Genomic DNA, 18887 nt, shown 5'->3' with positions numbered 1-18887 from the left:
GTAAGGTTCGAGGGGGCGGATTTCCCGCGCAACCCCAGAGGATGTGAGCCTGGGTGGCGATTTCTCCCTGGTAACAATTTTGGCAGACGGGGTCGTATTCCCCGTCTGTGATGAGTGAAAGTCTAGAATGGCTAAGGATGGAGTGTGTCTGCAACCTGCGGAGCAAGGTGGCTTGCGCTCGATTCAAGTCGGGGTGTGGAGGCGGTGTAAGGAGATAGCGCCACCCAGCGGCGTTCGTGAGGAGAAGAAGACAAAGCACGAGGAGCGTGTGCGGAGGGGAACGCGGGACAGGTCGAAGAGGATTACGGGGGAGAGAAGAGAAGAGCGCGGTGGGCGACGGACGTGGACGAGTTCTGCTGGCTCCCCGAGTTCCGGGCTTGGGCCTTAGCCGCAGACGTCCGGGCCACCAGACCTGGACATCCATCGTCGAGAGCCTCAACCACCAGGCCCAGGCGCCACTCTTCTCCGACCACCCGTCAGCTGCTCCACACAGGCCGCCTCTGGCGCCTACGTGACCTTTTCCGGGATACCAGACCTGGAAACCGTGCCGGGAGCCCACAGACGCCGACGCTGCGGTAGCGTCGCATCAACATCGGAACGCCAAGAGACTCCTTGACTGCCCGACACCCAGCCAGTCCTCTCCGCTCGTTACTCAAATAAGACAAGTAGTGTGAACTTTCCTCTTTGATTTTCTTTTCCCTGTATTGTCCGTAAGCACTTTGTTCTGTTCCACCGTGTGTTTCTTTCCCTTGCGTTGCCGCCTTGCTCTCTTGTTCCTTTCCTTTTTTTCTCGTTCATATTGAAATTGGTCTCCTTTCCGATAAAAGCCGCCTCGTTTATTGTTTGTACTTTTGTGTTTGTTCAAAATAAGACCTGCAATCTCACAGAGTCCTCACAGGCGGGAACTGGCGTCTCATCTCTCTGTAGAGGTTGGTAATTTCGGCAAAGGTCTGGGGTGCCTCGGCAAGAGCGTCTGGGTCCGTGGGGCCGGCCGCCCGGTTGGTTAGTCCTCGGGCTAGTCGGTCGACCCCTTCGTTTCCAGAGTTTCCCGCGTGTGCGGGTACCCAGACCAGATTGATCTTATGGTCGGGAGTGCAGCAGCGAAGGATGCGTGCAGCGGGGTGGCAGATAAAACCTGCCGAATAATTTTGTATCGCTCTTTTGGAGTCGCTGAGGACTGTGCGCGTACGTGGGTCAGCGATGGCCAGCGCGATGGCGGTTTCTTCTGCCGCTGTCGGAGAGTGAGCTACTACTGTGGCGGCGGTGACGATAGTAGATTGTGGCGTGGTTGCACAAGCCACGTATGTGTTTGCACTTTGCCGTGCAGCATCTACGTATATTGCGTGTTCGTCGGCAAGGTATGTGGCATCTAGTGCTTGGGCTTTCAGCTGACGGCGCGTATCATGGCGGCCAGGTAGCATGTTTTTGGGGAGTGAGGCCCAGCGTTGACGCAAGCTCCGCCAACTTGCGTCCCTACTTCGCGGCAGTAACCCCACATCTGAGCGGGAGCGTTGAAATCGCCCACAATAAAGAAGGGGCCCCGACGTGCAACGCTCAGCGCGCGGCTAAATAGGTCCGCGAATGGTACATTCGGTAATTTCGGATTGCAGTATACATTGAGTATGGGTAACGGTGGGTCCTGCTTCCGGAGTGGGAGGAGGGTCACCATTACATGTGAGTATTCAAGTTGCATGTCTAAGTCGACCTGATTGGCTGTACAATTTCTGTGCGCGCATAGAAGAGACGAGAGGTCCTCCTGGAACGTCGTGCAATTTGTTAGTGTGGCGCCTTTTCCTGGCTCTTGGAAGGCAACCACGGCTGGCAAATGCTAAAAGGTTGAAAAATAAAATTGGCTGAGGCTAGCTTGGTTAAGCTCGGTAATTGCGAAAGCAATTTCCCCTGGCTGCGCCTAGGTTGGCTGGTGGTGTCTCTTGGTGGTGCTCTTAGTAATGGTTATGCTATCAAAGTAAGTTAATGAGGCTTAAGCTTCGCCTTTAGGAGTGGAACGCGACAGCGTGTTGTAGCGCTGCCAGGCAGTCCACGGAACGCCACCACCCGTTCGGCGCGATGCCTTGCCCTTTGAACGTGACGCTTTTTGAGGAAAGGAAATTACGCAGTAATTCTCTGTCATCTCGGTGGACATCCGAACCGCACCGTACAGGAAGGGAGGAACCCATTCAGCGCGATGGCTTGCCCTTTGAACGCAAGGCTATAGCCCTGGCTGCGCCTGGTTTGGCTGGTCACGTAGAGCAAGCGCCTCCCCCTCGTGAACGAATACACGCGGCTCATGCAGTGGTGGTGGTGGAAAACATTTATGTGCAGATACACTTCAGGAGGTGAGGAATGAGCTGACCCAGAGGGGGCCAGCCCTCACAAGTACTAGGTGGAGGTCCCTAGTTCGGGACACCAGTGGCGTCGGCAGCCACCCGGGCTCGCGCGACCAAGGCCCGTTGGGCCTGCAGGTCATAGCAACCGAGCAGGGTCGCCTCCCAGTCCTCCCGGGTTGGGTTGGGGTGAGGGGGGATAGCAGGGCTGGAGGGGCAGGCCCACACCACGTGGCAGATGTCCGAGGACTTCTCCGCACAGCGCGTACAGCTGCCAGAGAAAGAAAGGTGGAAGTGTTTGAGAGCTTCCGGGCACAGCAAAGTATTTGTATACAGGCGAAGCAGAAGCCGCTCCTCCGCCTTTGAGAGACCTTTACACGGGCGGGGTAAATACCTTGGCCAGATTGATAAAATAAAGCAATGTCTGTGAAGGAGTAAGTGGGAGTGAATTCTATTTCCTGATCGTCGGGGTCGGAGGGGAATGTCCGGTGAGAGAGCGCGCGGGCGGCGGCGTCAGCTGCCTCATTTCCCTCAAGGCCCATGTGAGCAGGAGCCCAAACGATACGCCGGTGAGCGGGGTTCCTGGTGTAGACGCTGTTTTGGGGAATGCGGTAGGCTAGGTACGGTACCCAGCCGTGCTCGACGTTCCGTCATGCCCCTCGCGAGCCGGAAATAATTTTTTTGAATTGGAATCAGATGCAGCCAATGCAATGGCGACCTCCTCCGCGTGTGTTATTTCACGGGCTCAGAAAGTAAGGTCGTTCACTGTTTTGGATTGGTGGACGACTGCTGCCGTGTACCATCCCACATGGTGGGGGCCGGAGGCATCCACGTAGAATACGCCTGGTTTCGATCCATAGTGGCGGGCCAGGGCTTCCGCCCGCGCCAGGCGCCGGCCATTATGGTCCTCACGGTTCATGTTCGCGGGAAGAGGGCGCACGTGGAGGGCGCATCTCCACTGGGATGGAATACGTACGCGCTCTTCCATGAGAGTGGTGTGTTGGATGTGTAGTCGGGCAAGGAGGCGGCGACCCGACGATGTTTTCGAGAGATGTGTGTATTGGTTGGTCAGGTGGGCTTTGCGGAGCTCCTGAAATGTATTCACCATGCCCAGCCCCAAGAGGCGCTTTTTGGAGGTGTTCACGGGGAGGTCCAGAGCCCGCTTAATAATTTTGCGGAGGATGACTTCGAGTGCATCCTCGTCTTGCTTTCGCAGGTGGAGGTATGGAGTCGAATATAGAATTCGACTGGTTACAAATGCATGCTCCAGCCGCAAGGCTTCCTTACATTGTAACCCCCGCGCTTGTTAGAAACCTAGCGGACTAAGCGGCCCACCTGGTCCCCCACCTGATGGAGTTTGGCCAATGTTGTTTCTGACCGTCTGCCTTGATGTGTAAAGAGCCCCAGTACCTGGACTTTGATATTTTCAGGGATTGGACCTGTCTCAAGAGACAATGAAATTTTGGCTGTGCACTTTGGTGAGGGGCGTATGAGCACAAATTCAGACGAGCTGTCCTCGACTCCGTCGAATGCCCTCACAATAACAAGGTCGTACTCGCCTTGGATTGGAAGGGAGCATTCGACAACGTTACCCACGCGATCATTCTCACCCACCTCTCTGAAACTAGCTGCGGCAGAAACGCCTTTCAATACATTCGGCAATTTTTGACCGACAGAAAATCTTACATTCGAATCCAGGATAAAGAACATGGCCCTTTTTAAGGAACATGACCCTTTTCATTTAGGAACCAGGGGTACACCACAGGGCGCGGTGCTCTCTCCCCTTTTATTAAATCTGGCTATGATGGACATAGCGGTCCAGCTGGGCGCTTTCGTCGGTGTACAGCATGCGCTGTACGCCGATGACATCACCCTGTGGTCCACACAGGGTTGCCTTGGAGACATTGAGGACAACCTGCAGGAGGCGGCGACCATAGTGGACCGTTATGGTCGCCGCTGCGGCCTCCAATGCTCCACCCAAAATTCTGAATTTGTGCTCATGCAGACGGCCCCTGGGTGCCGCCTGCTAAACCGCTTACATATCCAACACGACTGCACTCCAGAGGAGGCGGAGCATATCCCAGTACTGTGGCGCCATATGCTTTGGGTCCCTCCGCTCCCCCGTAACATGGACACCGACATGAACGAAAACAGACGACAAGCGCGGGCTTGGGCTCTTGAGAGACGGGATCCACGGGATTTTACACGGCCGCTGTCGTTCACCAGGAAATGCACGTTGATGGACTCTTCTTTCGAGCCCCGAATTCAATGCAAGCCGAGGAGGTAGCGATAGCGCTTGCTGCCGCCCACGCAAATTTGAGAATCATCATCACGGACTCCCGAAAAGCATGTAATTATTACTTGGCAGGGGAGATCTCCCCCTTAGCTGCTTGCATTCTAAGACGGACTGCCACTAATCCAACATCGAAAAGAATCATTTGGGCTCCTCGCCACTAGGGCTTACGAGGTAATGAGGCCGCTGACGCGGCTGCCCGAGCGCTTATTCACCGGGCTCCTCATCCCAGCTCTTCTGGCTGGGAGACTAACCAGCCGCTGCTGCGATTCAGGGAAATAATAACGTATTATAGCGACAACCACAGCCTTTTGCCAGCCCCTGCAAAGGGGCTGAGGAAGACGGAGGAGCGAACTTTAAGGTGCCTGCAGAAAGGTACTCTACTCTGTCCTGCAATAATCAAACATTACGATCCTAACACGAATGGGCGATGCCCGCACTGTGGCGAGACCTGTGATATCTTCCACATGGTGTGGGCATGTACTCAAAATCCCCACCTCCCCGCTTCCCCTACCCCTTCCAGAGAGGCATGGGAGACTGCCCTCCTCAACTGCTCCTCGCTTGAGTCCAAAGGGCTCTGGTGAAACGGGCGAGAGACGGGGCCTTGTCATGCGGTGTCCCGGACTAGGGACGCCGACCATGTAGCGGGGCCACTCTGTGGTTTCCAAACTCCATTTCATCAAAAAAAAGTTCACCACCACCACGGCAGCGACGCGTGTAGGATTCGCTGGGACGATCGCGACGAGCCGAGTTGGGGCCCCGCTTTTCCAGAGCTGGTAAGACGTCACGTACAGCGAGCGCCCCTCGTGGCAGCGCCGCGCAGTTGCGGCATGGAGGATTCGCTGGGACGATCGCGACGAGCCGAGTTGGGGCCCCGCTTTTCCACAGCTGGCATGACGTCACGTACAGCGCCGCGCAGCTGCGGCATGGAGGATTCGCTGGGACGATCGCGACGAGCCGAGTTGGGGCCCTGCTTTTCCACAACTGGTATGACGTCACACATAGGTCACGCTAAAGGTCAATGGTGGATTCTCCGGGACGACGGCCAAGAGCGGAAACCTCGAGCAGTATCGTCATAGTGATGGTTCAACAGCGCAAACACACACAAACAACTGTAAGTTCAGCGCTGTGTGTGTCTGCTCTCCTTCTTGGTCTGTGTGTGTTTGCGCTGTTGAACCATCACTATGAATGTACACCAACTAGCCCAATCTGCAGTTCTTCTAGAGCAGTATCGCTTTCGCAATAAAAGCCGGAGGTGGGCCCACTTGGAACGGGACCGGCGCCCCCGACCGTTCAATTGAGTAATCGTAATGGGGGAAGATGATTTCGAAAGGGGGGAGCGCCTACACCTAGGATGTACCGCCATGCTCAGATTGAGAGGTGGAAGCGAGGCTACCCCCGAGCCAGTTACTGGGGGCTGAAGCTCAGTACCTAAAAGGGGGCAGCTGTCTTCGTCATCGTCGAGGTCATTGACTCGGCGGGACAATCTGGAGGGCCGACCAGATACGTCCTTAAGGAGACCGCCTCTGCTAGAAAGGCGGGGGTTAGTCGCGGCGTGTTGAGCGATCATAGGGGGAGTAGCCTCCATGTTTCGAACGATGAGGCGTTGTATCGCTGTCTCCAACAGGTTGTCAAATTCGGCATTAAGACAGGCTTCGAGTTCGGCAAGGGAAGATTCCAGAGTCGGCGCCGCCATCTGGCTCTCCATAGCCTCCGCATCTGGGGTACTGCGAGGGAGGGGGGTTGTTTTAGCCTCTAAAGCTTCAGTTTTCGCGAGTAGCATCTCGTTTTGTGCCCGTAGAGAAGCTATAAGGTTGCGGAGTTGAGCGTCAGCCGCCGAGTGAGGGGGACAGGAGAGGGGATGGGAGGAGGAGGCAACCTGTCCCGAACCGCTCATCTGTTTGCCATTTTTGACGATGTTGGCTCAGGCACCCGCGACGCCATTCTTGAGCGTGCTTTTCCTGACCGCCGTGTGGGGGTGGTGGTGGCACTTGTCTGCTCTTTGCGTCATTCCCGCTAGTAGGCGTCTGTTAGTTTGAGCTGGGGATGTCACCGCAATGTGTTGAAGCATTGCTGCAGACGCTGCCGTGGTGTTGGGGCTGCCTGCCCGTCACGCTGCATTTCGCACCCTTTGGGGCGGCTGGCTTGTGACGATATTTTTCAGTGCAGTGCCGCGAGTTCGTGACATGACCACCACCACAAACCGCACAATTGGGCGTACACTTGTGAGAGGCCCGCTCCCCATCTTGTATGGGTGCCCGCTGTCCACACAGGCCACACTTGTCTTGGGTTGGGTCGGGGCAAGAGTCCTCCCGATGGCCGACAGTTCCACACAAACTGCAGGCCGGAATACTGCCCAAATATGGCTGCACTGAGACGATCAGAGAGTTGTAGTGGGCGAACCTAGGCTTCGCCGTGCCGGCAAAGGTGAGCCGGGCCTTGTTTGATTTATCAAGTAAAGTGCCGTTCCTAGTGCCGTTCCTCGACTACACGCAAGGTTGAAGTAATTCAGACGTCTCTAGGTTGACCACCGTAATGAACCCATGGCAGACGTCCTCTTCATGTTCTTTGAGATGGCCGGCTGGAGGCACATCTTTGGCTCATTTAATGAAAAAGTCACGTAACAGGCGGTCTGCGATGTGGGCGTTCCGAGTGCTAGCGAGGATCAAATTTTGCTCCTTGCAGAAAAGGCCCACACCCACACCTTTCTCACCCCCGCACGTCTTGCGCTCCTCCACCCCACAGCGTACTCGTCGGCCTCCGATTATGTGGCAGCTCAAGGGGTGGTGGTGATGAAAACATTTATTCAGAACGGACAGGAGGTGTTTGGATCAGACCGTAAGGGACCGATCCTTACAAACACTAGGTGGAGGTCCCTAGTACGGGACCCCAGTGGCGGTAGCCGCCGCCCGGGCGCGCCCGACTAAGGTTTGTTGGGCCTGTAAGTCGTGGGTTGGGGATGGGGGGAATGGCCGGGTTGGAGGGGCAGGCCCACACCATGTGATAGGTGTCCGAAGACACCGCACTACAGTGCGGGCAGTTGCCGGTAAATGAGGGGTCGAAATGTTTTAGGGCTGCCGGGCACAGCAATGTATTGGTGAAGAGGCGGAGAAGGAGACGCTCATCCGCCTTCTTCAGGCCTTTACATGGGCTAGGGTAAAGGCGATGGCTATCTTGATAGTAGGTTGAGATATTTTTTAACGTATCGACCGGATTAAAATCGGGTTCCTGATCAGGTGGGGAGGAGAAAATAGCCCGGTGAGAGAGCGCGCGGGCGGCTGCGTCTGCTGCCTCGTTTCCTGGCAACCCCTGATGAGCAGGGGCCCATATGAGGTAACGGTGTGCGGGGTCCGTATCCCGTATGCAATTTTAGTATATTCGATAGGCTAGGAAGGGAGTGCAGCCTTGCTCGACGTTCCGACAGGCCCCTTGCGAGTCGGTGATTATGTATTTTGAATTGGAATGTGAGGGCGCGAGAGCAATCGCGACCTCTTCTGCTTGTGTTGCACTGCGGGCTCTGAAAGTTAGGCCGTTAAATGTGTTGCTGTTGTGAACTACCGCGGCCGTGTACCATCCCCCGTGGTGAGGGCCGGAGGCGTCCACGTAGTATACACCTGTTTTGTTGCCATAATATCGGGCTAGCGCTTCCGCTCGTGCCAGGCGCCGACCATTGTGGTCTTCATGTGACATGTTTGCTGGAAGAGGCCGCACGTGGAGGGCACGTCTCCAAAGTTCCGGGATGCGAAACCTGTCTTCCATTGGAGGGATGTGTTGGATATGGAGTCCAGCAAGAAGGCGGCGACCCGACTCCGTTAGCGACAAGCGCGTGTACTGGTTTGTAAGGTGCGCCTCCCGGAGCTCCCGGAAAGTATTCACCACCCCAAGAGCCATTTTGCTAAACCTGTTCTTTTTTGCATATATTATGTATTCGCCCCTCCTGCTTGGGCCTACTGTAGGCCTGCAGTATGTTCTAAATAAATAAATAAATAAATAAGCCGGCTGTTCGAAGTAGTGATGGGAAGGTCAAGGTCACGCTTAACAATTTTGCGAAGGATGACCTCAAGGGCGTCCTCCTCTTGTTTCCGTAGGTGGAGATAAGGAGTCGAATAAAGAATTCGACTAGTTACGAAGGCGTTTGCCAGCCGCAAGGCATCCTTACTTCGTAACCCTCCGCGTTTGTTGGAAACCCGGCGGACCATGCGGCCCACCTGGTCCCCCACCTTACTGAGTTTGGCCAATGTAGTGTCTGTTCGCCTGTGTTTGTGGATGTAGAGTCCGAGTACCCGTATCTCATTACTTTCGCGTATGGGACCACTCTCAAGAGAGAGAGATATTTTAGTTGTGCACTTCTGTGAGGGGCGTAGGTGCACAAATTCCGATTTTTGAGGGGAACATTGAAGACCGCAGCGGCGGGGACTCTACATAAATGTTTCGTAGACTCACCGTCGCCTTGACCATTTCATCGCTCAGCTCTGCGCATCAGTGGCAGCAGGCTGGGGTGTCCAAGTCCTAACAATGGTGACAGCGGTGGTATGCCCCAATCCCAACAATCTTCAATTGTATGCCTTCCCAGCATCTTCATCTCTTCCCTTAAGGCGTGGTTGAGGTGTCCAGCGATATGTGAGGCAGTTGCTATTCCATCGTCTTGTCTGAAAAATCAATGTTCCCTTCAAAATTATGACGCAATCGTTCATCGTACATCGTTGCGGGTGGTGTCGTACGATTTTTCTTCGCATATAGCGTACGTGCCTTAGGTTGGAGGCTAGTTCGCGACAGGTGTTCGAACCGAGTATTTCACTCGAACCTTCGTGGACTCAGTCGAATCAGCGTTCGCAGGCGCGTCTTCATTTCATTTCTCAGTGAGCAACATGCATCGAGGTCGAACCTTCACGCTGACACACGCCTGCTTTTGCCTTGGCAGCACGTAAGCAGTCTTAAGTATCGTCTGATTTTTGTTTCATTTTCGAATACGCTTTGTCGTCGGCAGAGTCCCGCACGACCAAGTTTTCAACCCCTCACATGCTTTCGCCTGAATTACAGCAAAAAATGTAGCCCAGGCTTTCTGCTCCCTAGTGCATGTTATAAATTGTTAGAAACCTTCCAATGTACCATTCAAAGTTGGGAACCTTCGGGTTAAATTTATCTAACCTCGACATTTTCTTTTTACGACGTTTATTAACAGCGGCGTTCTGCGCAGATCGCACAGTATTTAACGGCTGAGCACCTTCCCGACATGGCTTTGCGTCGTTGACGACTACGGCGCTTCTTCTCCAATGCGTCGATTGGGCCCGATACTGGTCGAATGCGCTGCAGTGCTCCTCAGAGTGCGTACTCCGCTGATTCCTTTCCTACTGAAAGTTGTCCAAAATCTTACTGGCATAACGGCAGCTCCAATTAAGAGAGAGAGAGAAATGTTTATTATTGTTTATATATAAATCCTCAATGGATGGGCTTGTTTCCAGACCTCCACTGGAGATTGCCAGCCGCTCTGCTCCGTCCGCTATAGGTAGGTCTGAGCGGCAGGGCCATCGCTGGCCAGCATCTCCTCCCATGTGGGTAAGGGTGTGGGGTCTGGGAGCATTGTTTGTCTCTCGCACGTCCATGTTAGATGTGCTAGGGTGGGTTTATTCCCGCATCATGGACATATGTTTCTTTGATATTGAATAGGTGCACCTTGTTAGTGTGTGCAGGGGTGGGTTACGCGTTTGCATTGAAATATTTTATTGCCAAGTCTCGCACACGTACGTGCCCGCACACACACACACACACACACACACACACACACACACACACACACACACACACACACACACACACACACACACACACACACACACACACACACACACACACACACACACACACACACACGCACACACGCACACACGCACACACACACACACACGCACACACACACACGCACACACACACACACACACACGCACACACACACGCACACACACACACACAGACACACACACGCACACGCACACACACACACACGCACACACACGCACGCACACACACACACACGCACGCACACACACACACACACACACACACACACACACACACACACACGCACACACACACACACACGCACACACACACACGCACACACACACACACACACGCACACACACACACGCACACACACACGCACACACACACACACACGCACACACACACACGCACACACACACACACGCACGCACACACACACACACACACGCACACACACACACACACACACGCACACACACACACGCACACACACACACACACACACACGCACACACACGCGCACACACACACACACACACACGCACACACGAGCGCGTGCGCGCGCACACACACACACACGTATAGGCCGCTTTCACACCAGCGGAGACACATCTCGTTGCGAACGCTGTATACAGAGCTGACGCGGAATTATTGCAGGCAATGACATTGCTTTCTCCGTCTCCCATTTAGAGCCCCTTTTTTTCGTCCACCCGCCGGTGTGGCTCAGCGGTTAAAGGGATACTGAAGGAAAATCTTAAAATTGAACACAAACGCTGAAAATAGATTCTTGGAATGTGATTTCAACGAAATCTAGTCATCACTTCGCATATTTTTCAGCGGATGGTTTTATTTTTGTTTTTTTATGAGCGCGCGCCAAGACCTCCCGGCCAGTGTGAGGTGAGGAGCGTGACGTTATGACACCCTTGTCCGACAGGCAACCGGTCGCGTCACTCGAAGCGCGATGTCGCACTGTAGTTTGGGTAGACCATGCGATAAGACTCCCAACGTCCGACGCTGTCGACGCAAAACTGGCAAAGCCCGCGAGTAGCGATGGCATACGTGCGCCTGCGGGAACAGTGGGTGCGCGGGCGTTATGACGTCAAGTCGCGGCTACCACAGGCGGCCGCCAGGTGGAACGATACGGGAATAAATCAAGAAAAAAACGTGCCATCCGCCTTTTTTCGTCAGAATGCTTGTCGCATTTATCAATTTTGGCAGTAAAACTCTTCTTTACATGTAAAAGAGCAGCTCCGGCTCGCCGCGGTGGCTCAGTGGTTACAGCGCTCGGCTGCTCACCCGAAAGAAGCGGGTTCGATCCCGGCCGCGGCGGCCGAATTTCGATGGAGGCGAAATTCTTGAGGCCCGTGTAGTGTCCGATGTCAGCGCACGTTAAAGAACGCCAGGTGGTCGAAATTCCGGAGGCCTTCACTACGGCATCCCTCACAGCCTGAGTGGCATTGGGACGTTAGACCCTAATAAGCTGTTAAACTGTTAAAAGAGCAGCTAGAAAAGTTTGGTTCAGTATCCCTTTCAGTCGGTCAGCTACTGAGCTCGAGGATCGGGGTTCAAACACGGCCGCACTTTCTCGAAGATTGTGATAGTGATGCCATTAAAAAGTAATACTGTTAAAAAAAAGGAAAACAGAAAGCAAAGGGGCGCAGGCCCCGGCATCTGCAATCTTCTGTCTAAATATAATGAAGTAATGGTTGGTTATCAGGAAATAAAGACTCAGTAATTGTCTCACTTGGTGGAAACCACTGGACTGTGAGGAAAGGGATGAAGGTGTAAGTGAAAGAAGAAAGGAAGAAACAGGTGCCGTAGTGGAGAGATCCTGAATAATTTCTCCCACCTGGGGGATCTTTAATGTCCACTGACATCGCACAGCACAAGGTGGTCTTTCCGTTCCGCCTCCATCGAAACGCGGCCGCCGCGGTCGGGTTCGAACCCGGGAAATCCGGGTCAGTACCCGGGTTCGAACCCGACCGCGGCGGCCGCGTTTCGATGGAGGCGAAACGCAAAGGCCGGCTTGTGCTATTAGTGGCTGCTGGGCACGCATCATAATAGAAAATCAGTGCATAGAAAAACGCACAGGACCTGAAAAAGAGGAAGAGCGTTTTATTACTCTGAACTAAAACCTTCGTTGTAAAATATGCAGAACACTGAAGCACCACCTTTACTCGCAGTGGACGAGTGGCCACAGATAAAGATTGTACCCACGTGTCCACACTCTGCAGTGGCAACTGAGGCCGTAAGAGCAAACCTTGCGACGTCATTTTGTCCGCTATTGTTAGCGTATAGAGACTTGTTGGCTGTTACATGCTAGTGTGTCACTAACCTCTGCTGTTGCTTGCCATCAGGAATGGACGGAAGGGCATGGAGTGGACACCATCGTTGAAATGCTGGCCAACGTTAATCTTCAGCACGACTTGAATCTCCTAGGCCAGAACGGCACTGTCGTAGTAAGTATCGTTTGTCCTCTTCCTATTCTGGACTTTTCACACCCTTGCTGCATCCACTTTGGTAGAATAGAGGTACTATCGTGGACAAAAGTGGTATACTTCACGCGGCGGGAGCAACAGAAAACTTCGGCATTTTGGCGAGCTATGCACGAAACATTGAAACCAGCCAAGCGACAGGCCTGCAGATTACAAAGGTCAGGCATTGTCTGTCTCGATCCCATATGCCGCCTGTAGATGGCGTCGCAACGCTGTATTTCGTTGTTCCTGCTCCCGCCGCGTGGAGTATACAACTTTTGTCCCTGCTAATACATGCAGCAGTCTGAAGGCACGGACCTGTTTCAAAGCATGCTTGAGCTCTTCAGAGTGTTAGCAGGCCACCCCACTTTCCAATTGTGCTCGTCGGTTTTACGGTCTACGTACACATCTTATCGCATGGGGAAAGAATGGAAGTAAATTTCATAACACAAAAATAAAGCACCGACCACTTTTGTTTTTTTATTTAAAAATTTCAATTTGTCCTCTGAAAGCCATGGCAGGTTGCTGCATTAGACTTCTGGGGCCTTGTCGTTTTTGTCTCTTCTTTTATGTCTTGGGTCTTTTCGCGCCGAAAAAATATGGTTACAAAGGCACCCTCGCATTTTTAAAAGCAATAGCGCTAAAGCGGAAGTCCGCCGAAAACCTGGGCGGTGTCGGAAACAAAATTTCCATCGTTCGATGGCGATGAGATGTCACACCCACATGACCCAAAGCGGGTAATTCAGACAACCCACAGCGATGATAACGTACAACAGGAATGATGTCACTTCACACTTACTCATTGTATTACAGGGCCGGGACGTCATTCGACCAGCATTAGGTAGTGCCTGCGAAGAAAGAAAAGGGGCTGCGCTGAAAACAAAAAGGGGGTGGAGCCGGGGCTCGAAACACTGCATCTTGGTTTATGAAAAGGGTGCGCTACGCTTCAGCCTCTGGGGAACTATTTTCTTGGGTGGGAATAAACCTCGCTTACCTGCGAAATGACATAAATATGCGAGTAGAATTCCGCGATGCCAGCACACTTTCCTGCGCCTTCATACACCTCCCCACCACCCCCGCTCATCAAAATGGCAGGAGGCATGCACAAGCATAAAGAAGCGGCAACTCTTCAGGAGGATGGTCCTGCGTAGCATAGCCTTCTTCCCCCCAACCAAGGACAAGGCGCACTCTTATCTGAACAGACAGGCGGCCATGCATAGAGATCCTCCATGTGGCACTTCGACTCGCTCCTGAGGAACATTCGTTCTGTGCGATACGTTAGGGGCTTTATGCGACCACCTCATGCCGCATAGTTAGCAACGCATTCACATTTGACTTAAGGACATTTAAGCGTCCCCACAACTTTTGTTCTTCATTTGCAAGGTTCCTAGTAAAAGCTTGGCTTCTCTCTGTGTCCCATGTGCCTATTAATTTTGTCCACGTGGTTTCGTCTTACACCTTTTAGAGCACGGCCTCTGAAGGCGAAGGTTCGCGGCCTTTGTGTAGTGGTCGTGGTTGTCAACAAGAAGCGTCCGCGCATCCTACGCACGGATCGCATGTAGAGGCTAGATGACGTAGCGCGAGCAATAAGCGGAGGATGAACGGCGCGTGCACACGGTCTACCCAGCAACGTCTTCAGAACGCGTTACTGCACATATCGATGTACAGTCTTTGTCAAAAGTTTAGAGCCCAGGGGGTTTGCTTCTAAGCCTCGCAGTGGGACTCCTGTAACATTCGTGGTAGTCCTACCCATTGGAGGAGGCAGGGCCAGAAATCTTCTTACCTTCAGCAAAGTTAGAGCGCTGGAGATGCATTATGAACCAGACAGTGGGCTTCAGAAGCAAACCCCCTGGGCTCTAAACTTTTGACAAAGGCTGTACCTGGCCTCCCAAGGCCTTCGTCTCTCGCCAGAAAAGTGTGTTAACCATGGCTTTTACAAGTAAAACGATGACTCAATATCGCTCCTCCTAGGTGAACAGTGCTCTATGTACTATCTCAGCGACTCCTTGGTGTTGTGACTGACAGAAATATCTCGTGGTCACCTCAGATAAAAAACCTCGAGTGGGGATCACTGCTGCATCGCAAGTTTTCAGGTGTGTGACGGAAACACAGTGGGGCAGGAAGTGCCATTCAGTGGTCCTGCTTGAAAAAGCCTACGTTTAATGAACCTTGTGCTACAGCCTACCGGTGCTTCGAATATTATCTCCTACAAGTAAGAAGATCCTCGAGGCTGTGAGAAAAAACTGCCTGCGGTTATGCCTTGGCCTCCCAAAGTGTTTCTCTTCATCAGGGAACAGTGGACTGTGTACTAACAATGGACAATGTTTCAAGTCCCTTAGCCTGCCGTGAGCAACAGATACATGCAATGAACTTTTTGTTTACATGTTGAATTGACATTGGACATCTAGAAAAGCTGAACTTTTACCTTACATATTATTCTCATCTATTATTAACACAGTGAATTTTGTTAGCCCATGAGTCAGACTAGGGACTTCATAATTTCGTATCTGACATCACTGCTCGCCGCTGCACTTTAGTACGCATTTATTGGCCACATTTTTTCTTCCTATCTTTTTATTTCTTTTATTTTATCTGTTCCGAACCGCTCTCCTTCCACTTTTATCTCACAAACTTCCTTCCCCACGCAGAGTAGCATGCCAGCAATATTTAAACGGTTGCGAAGTTTTTGGTTTTTTTCATTAAATGGTTTCTCTCTCATTTTTTGCCGCTAATGGATGTTGATGTACAGCTTGAAGTAGGTTTTCAGCCGAGTGATGTTAAGTCAGCGAGCTAACTTGTAGGCAAGTACGTCTGCAGTGGTGACTTTCGCTAAACTCAATCGTGTTAGACGGCGCAGCTGAAACGAAGGCGAGGTGTCACTCGGTGCAAATGACACTAAATTTATCATTGTGACAAGATTATAAGTCGCCTTTAGAGTGAAATTATCAGCGCTTTTATGATCCTTGATACCTTTCTTCAACTAAATAAAGGGCTAAAATATTCAAATACGCGCTTTGGAAGTTTAGTGCTTTTGACGTTGCCTTCTTGGTATGCCGCCTTGAAACACATATATTAGGTGGATATTCTACTCGTAGTACTCTTGTGCTGTGAGCATTGAGTCTCCAAAATTAAATGCCCTCTCATAAATATGTGCTGTGAGCTCGAGCACGCATGTTGCTCCTCTTGCATGCACAGGCTGTCAAGATAAAGTATACGTGCTTTAATAATAATAAAAAAACGCTATTACCACGCAACAGAGGCCCAGCCTCATCGCTGGCAGTCTCTACCCGGAACGAATGCTGGCTAAAAGCGTGCACGAGGTAGACGTGCTAACCTGAGGCCCTCGATGGCTCTACTTTGGCCAGTGTGCTACCTGAAGATTAGAAAAGGATAACACAGGTAGTCAGTAGCAAGGCAGCTGCAATAATGCGCAACCATGCGTTCAGTCTGGGGATAAGCGCTGTAGCATGTTACTTTCCCGTGCCTCAATTTTTCGAAGGTCCGGAAAGGCAAAAGGCTCAGTGACGTGGGGGAGGCTACTGCAGTGAGCTGCGCATATCTAGATGGCGTTTCCACTGCGCAGGTAATGGGCAACCGCGGCTCCGTCGAGATCGACCCCCGACGCATGATGTGGAAGGAGACGTCCATCACCGGTGCAGCGCTCTATGCCACAACGCCTGTGAGTCGCATGTTGTCTCCAGCCTGCATTTCGGCATATAAGGCTGCTGAGTACTATGCGGAGCGAGCGTTAAAAGAGTTTTTACCAGGTGCTAAGGCGGTAAAGTCATTCCTAAAAGAGGAATATTGCAACGAGTAAATGAGACTTATTTCCTTGCTTCATGTTTGGCATATGTTTACCGCAAGCTAGAATTCTTCGGTACTCTGGAGAACAGACGAATCGCCTTCGACATACGGTAAAAAAAGTCGCTCAGCACTGACGGAACTCTAGATGTGTCATATTTTAACAATAGCTACATTAGACAAAGGAATCTAGTGACTTCAGTTTTTAATTATGTTCATGTAGCAACTTCTCTGCCAGCCCTTAGTTGGTAAAAAACGTCCTGAAATAGTCACTTGCGTGCCATGGAAGCTGCAACGTCTAAAAAAAGGGCAAAGTGTACTCATGTTCTAGTTGATAGCGAGGCAACGCAATGAAAGTTCTATAGAGATCCTGATGTCTCCCCAAGTTGCACGGTTGAAACTGTTGTGGTATATTCTTTTAAGTCGGCCTTCTGTTTATCTGAGTTTCACTATGTTGTCAAAAATGCAGTTTAAGCGGTTGACTTGTGCAGCCGTAGCTGGTAGTCGACTATCTCCGATGTAAAGGCTGTCGATGCGTGAAGAGTTGGAATAAAAAAAATCTGCCTACTGTTGCAGCCCAACAGAAATTTGATGCTTTATGTTGGGAAGTGGGTCTGCCTGAAAATGGCTCCTGAGTGATGTGGGCTGTGGAAGGGGGCAAGGGGAGGTGATCAAAGTTAGCTCGATACAGGGTTGAAAATGTTGGCGATCTTCCGTGGCGGCTACATCTGCAAGGTTGCTTGCTGAAGTGTATCCGCGAGGCCACAGTGACGCTTTGTTGACATAGGTGAAAACTGAGTGAGGTCTACGCCTAAATGGCTCGAACAGTCAGCTTGGAACGCAGGAAAAATACGTTCAATCCTTTTTTTTTCTTTCTTGTTTGATACCATAAGCCAACTCTCCCACAAAGTGTACACCACTGGGCGCAGTGGCACCGATTTGATGGCAGCATGGCGGCTTTCGAGACATCTCGCAAATACGTGAAGAGCACGTCGCATAGAAATTAAACCGAGCTTTGAAGTTATTTAAAATGTTGAATAAGGAAGCGTGAAGATGGGGGCTCCCAAAAATGTTTTCACGTCGAGAAGATCAGCAGCCAAGAAGAAAACCGAGTTTGATTCGAGTGCTGAAGGCCGCATTTGCAGGCCGGGCACGCGTACTCATTTTTCGCGTGGTTGTGTCCCCTCGGAAAGCTTCAATGCGCCCATCACCTCGCCAGAGGTTGAAAGTGGTCCTGTGACCAAAAATTCACTCCTATGCTACGCATAACCGGTTAGAAAATAAAGCTAAGCACAAATTAGCGGGCGTGTCTCGCATTCCCAATAATTCCAAGGATGGGCACATTGCTCCTGCATTGCGCTGTGTGCTCACCGCGGAAATACACAAACCATGTTCTCTGAACAATGCTTAGCGTCTCCAAGCATATCGTATTGCCCGATAGCAGCGTGTCTGTGCACCCGCTTAAATTCGCGAAAGTGCATCGATTTGTATAAAGCAGCTTTTTGTTTATTCATGTTACTCGCATGCCTGTGCAGGAAGAGTGGCAAGCCACAGCCAAAGCTCTTATCCAGGGGCTCGAAACCGGCTGGCTTGACCCTGTCATGGACCGCACCTATCCACTCACCGTAGCGAAGACTGCGCACCACGACATCATCCACTCGAAAGGCGCCAAAGGAAACATTGTCATTCACCCGGACCTGTGACGCGCGCGGAAGTCACCGGATGCAACCGTGTCTCAAATAGCTCTGTGGCACTACCAAATTTAAGGGCTACCAGACTTTCAGTTTGTGTTGTGTTTTTGCTGAATACTAGACTTCTTTTAGTGGTCTGTCTTTGCTAAGTTAGCAGTTTACAGATTTCATTGTGTATGTTTAAGAAATGTGTCCCTGAGACATGTGGATATTTATTAAACGTACTTTTGCAATCTGCTGAGAATTTGAGTATTATTTTGTTGGTTTTAAGTATTCTTGTGCTGTGCCCTTTGATCCGGTTTACCTGCGTGGTGTTCTTGACTGCCAGTTAGAGGCTCTTGAGCCAAGTCAAGCTTTTCCTATATGTTTTAGCCCTTTCACTTCTCCAGGACCTATTTTTTACTTGGAAGAATAACGTGGGTGGAATCTCACTGATGTTCTGTTCCATGCGTACAAAGCCACAGTGTTACCTTCAGTGCAGTGAGAGTGTGGTCTGCGCGCAGCTGAGATGTGTTATTGT

The 18887-nt window shown here is 51.7% G+C and overlaps 1 protein-coding gene across 1 annotated transcript; it reads left to right on the top strand.

The window, feature by feature from the left end:
* The first annotated feature begins 300 nt into the window (after window positions 1-300).
* Window positions 301-18453, top strand: LOC149337110 (zeta-crystallin-like). Its single transcript, XM_089553332.1, has 5 exons — window positions 301-665; window positions 12585-12649; window positions 12759-12860; window positions 16459-16554; window positions 18212-18453. Coding segments are annotated over exons 1-5 (432 nt in total). The 5' UTR covers window positions 301-664; the 3' UTR covers window positions 18380-18453.
* The last annotated feature ends 434 nt before the right edge of the window (window positions 18454-18887 follow it).

Source organism: Amblyomma mixtum, chromosome 7 (assembly GCF_055824585.1).
Source record: "Amblyomma mixtum isolate Tamu chromosome 7, ASM5582458v1, whole genome shotgun sequence".
Taxonomy (NCBI): Eukaryota; Metazoa; Arthropoda; class Arachnida; order Ixodida; family Ixodidae; genus Amblyomma; species Amblyomma mixtum.
This window is presented reverse-complemented; position numbering and strand designations above follow the sequence as displayed.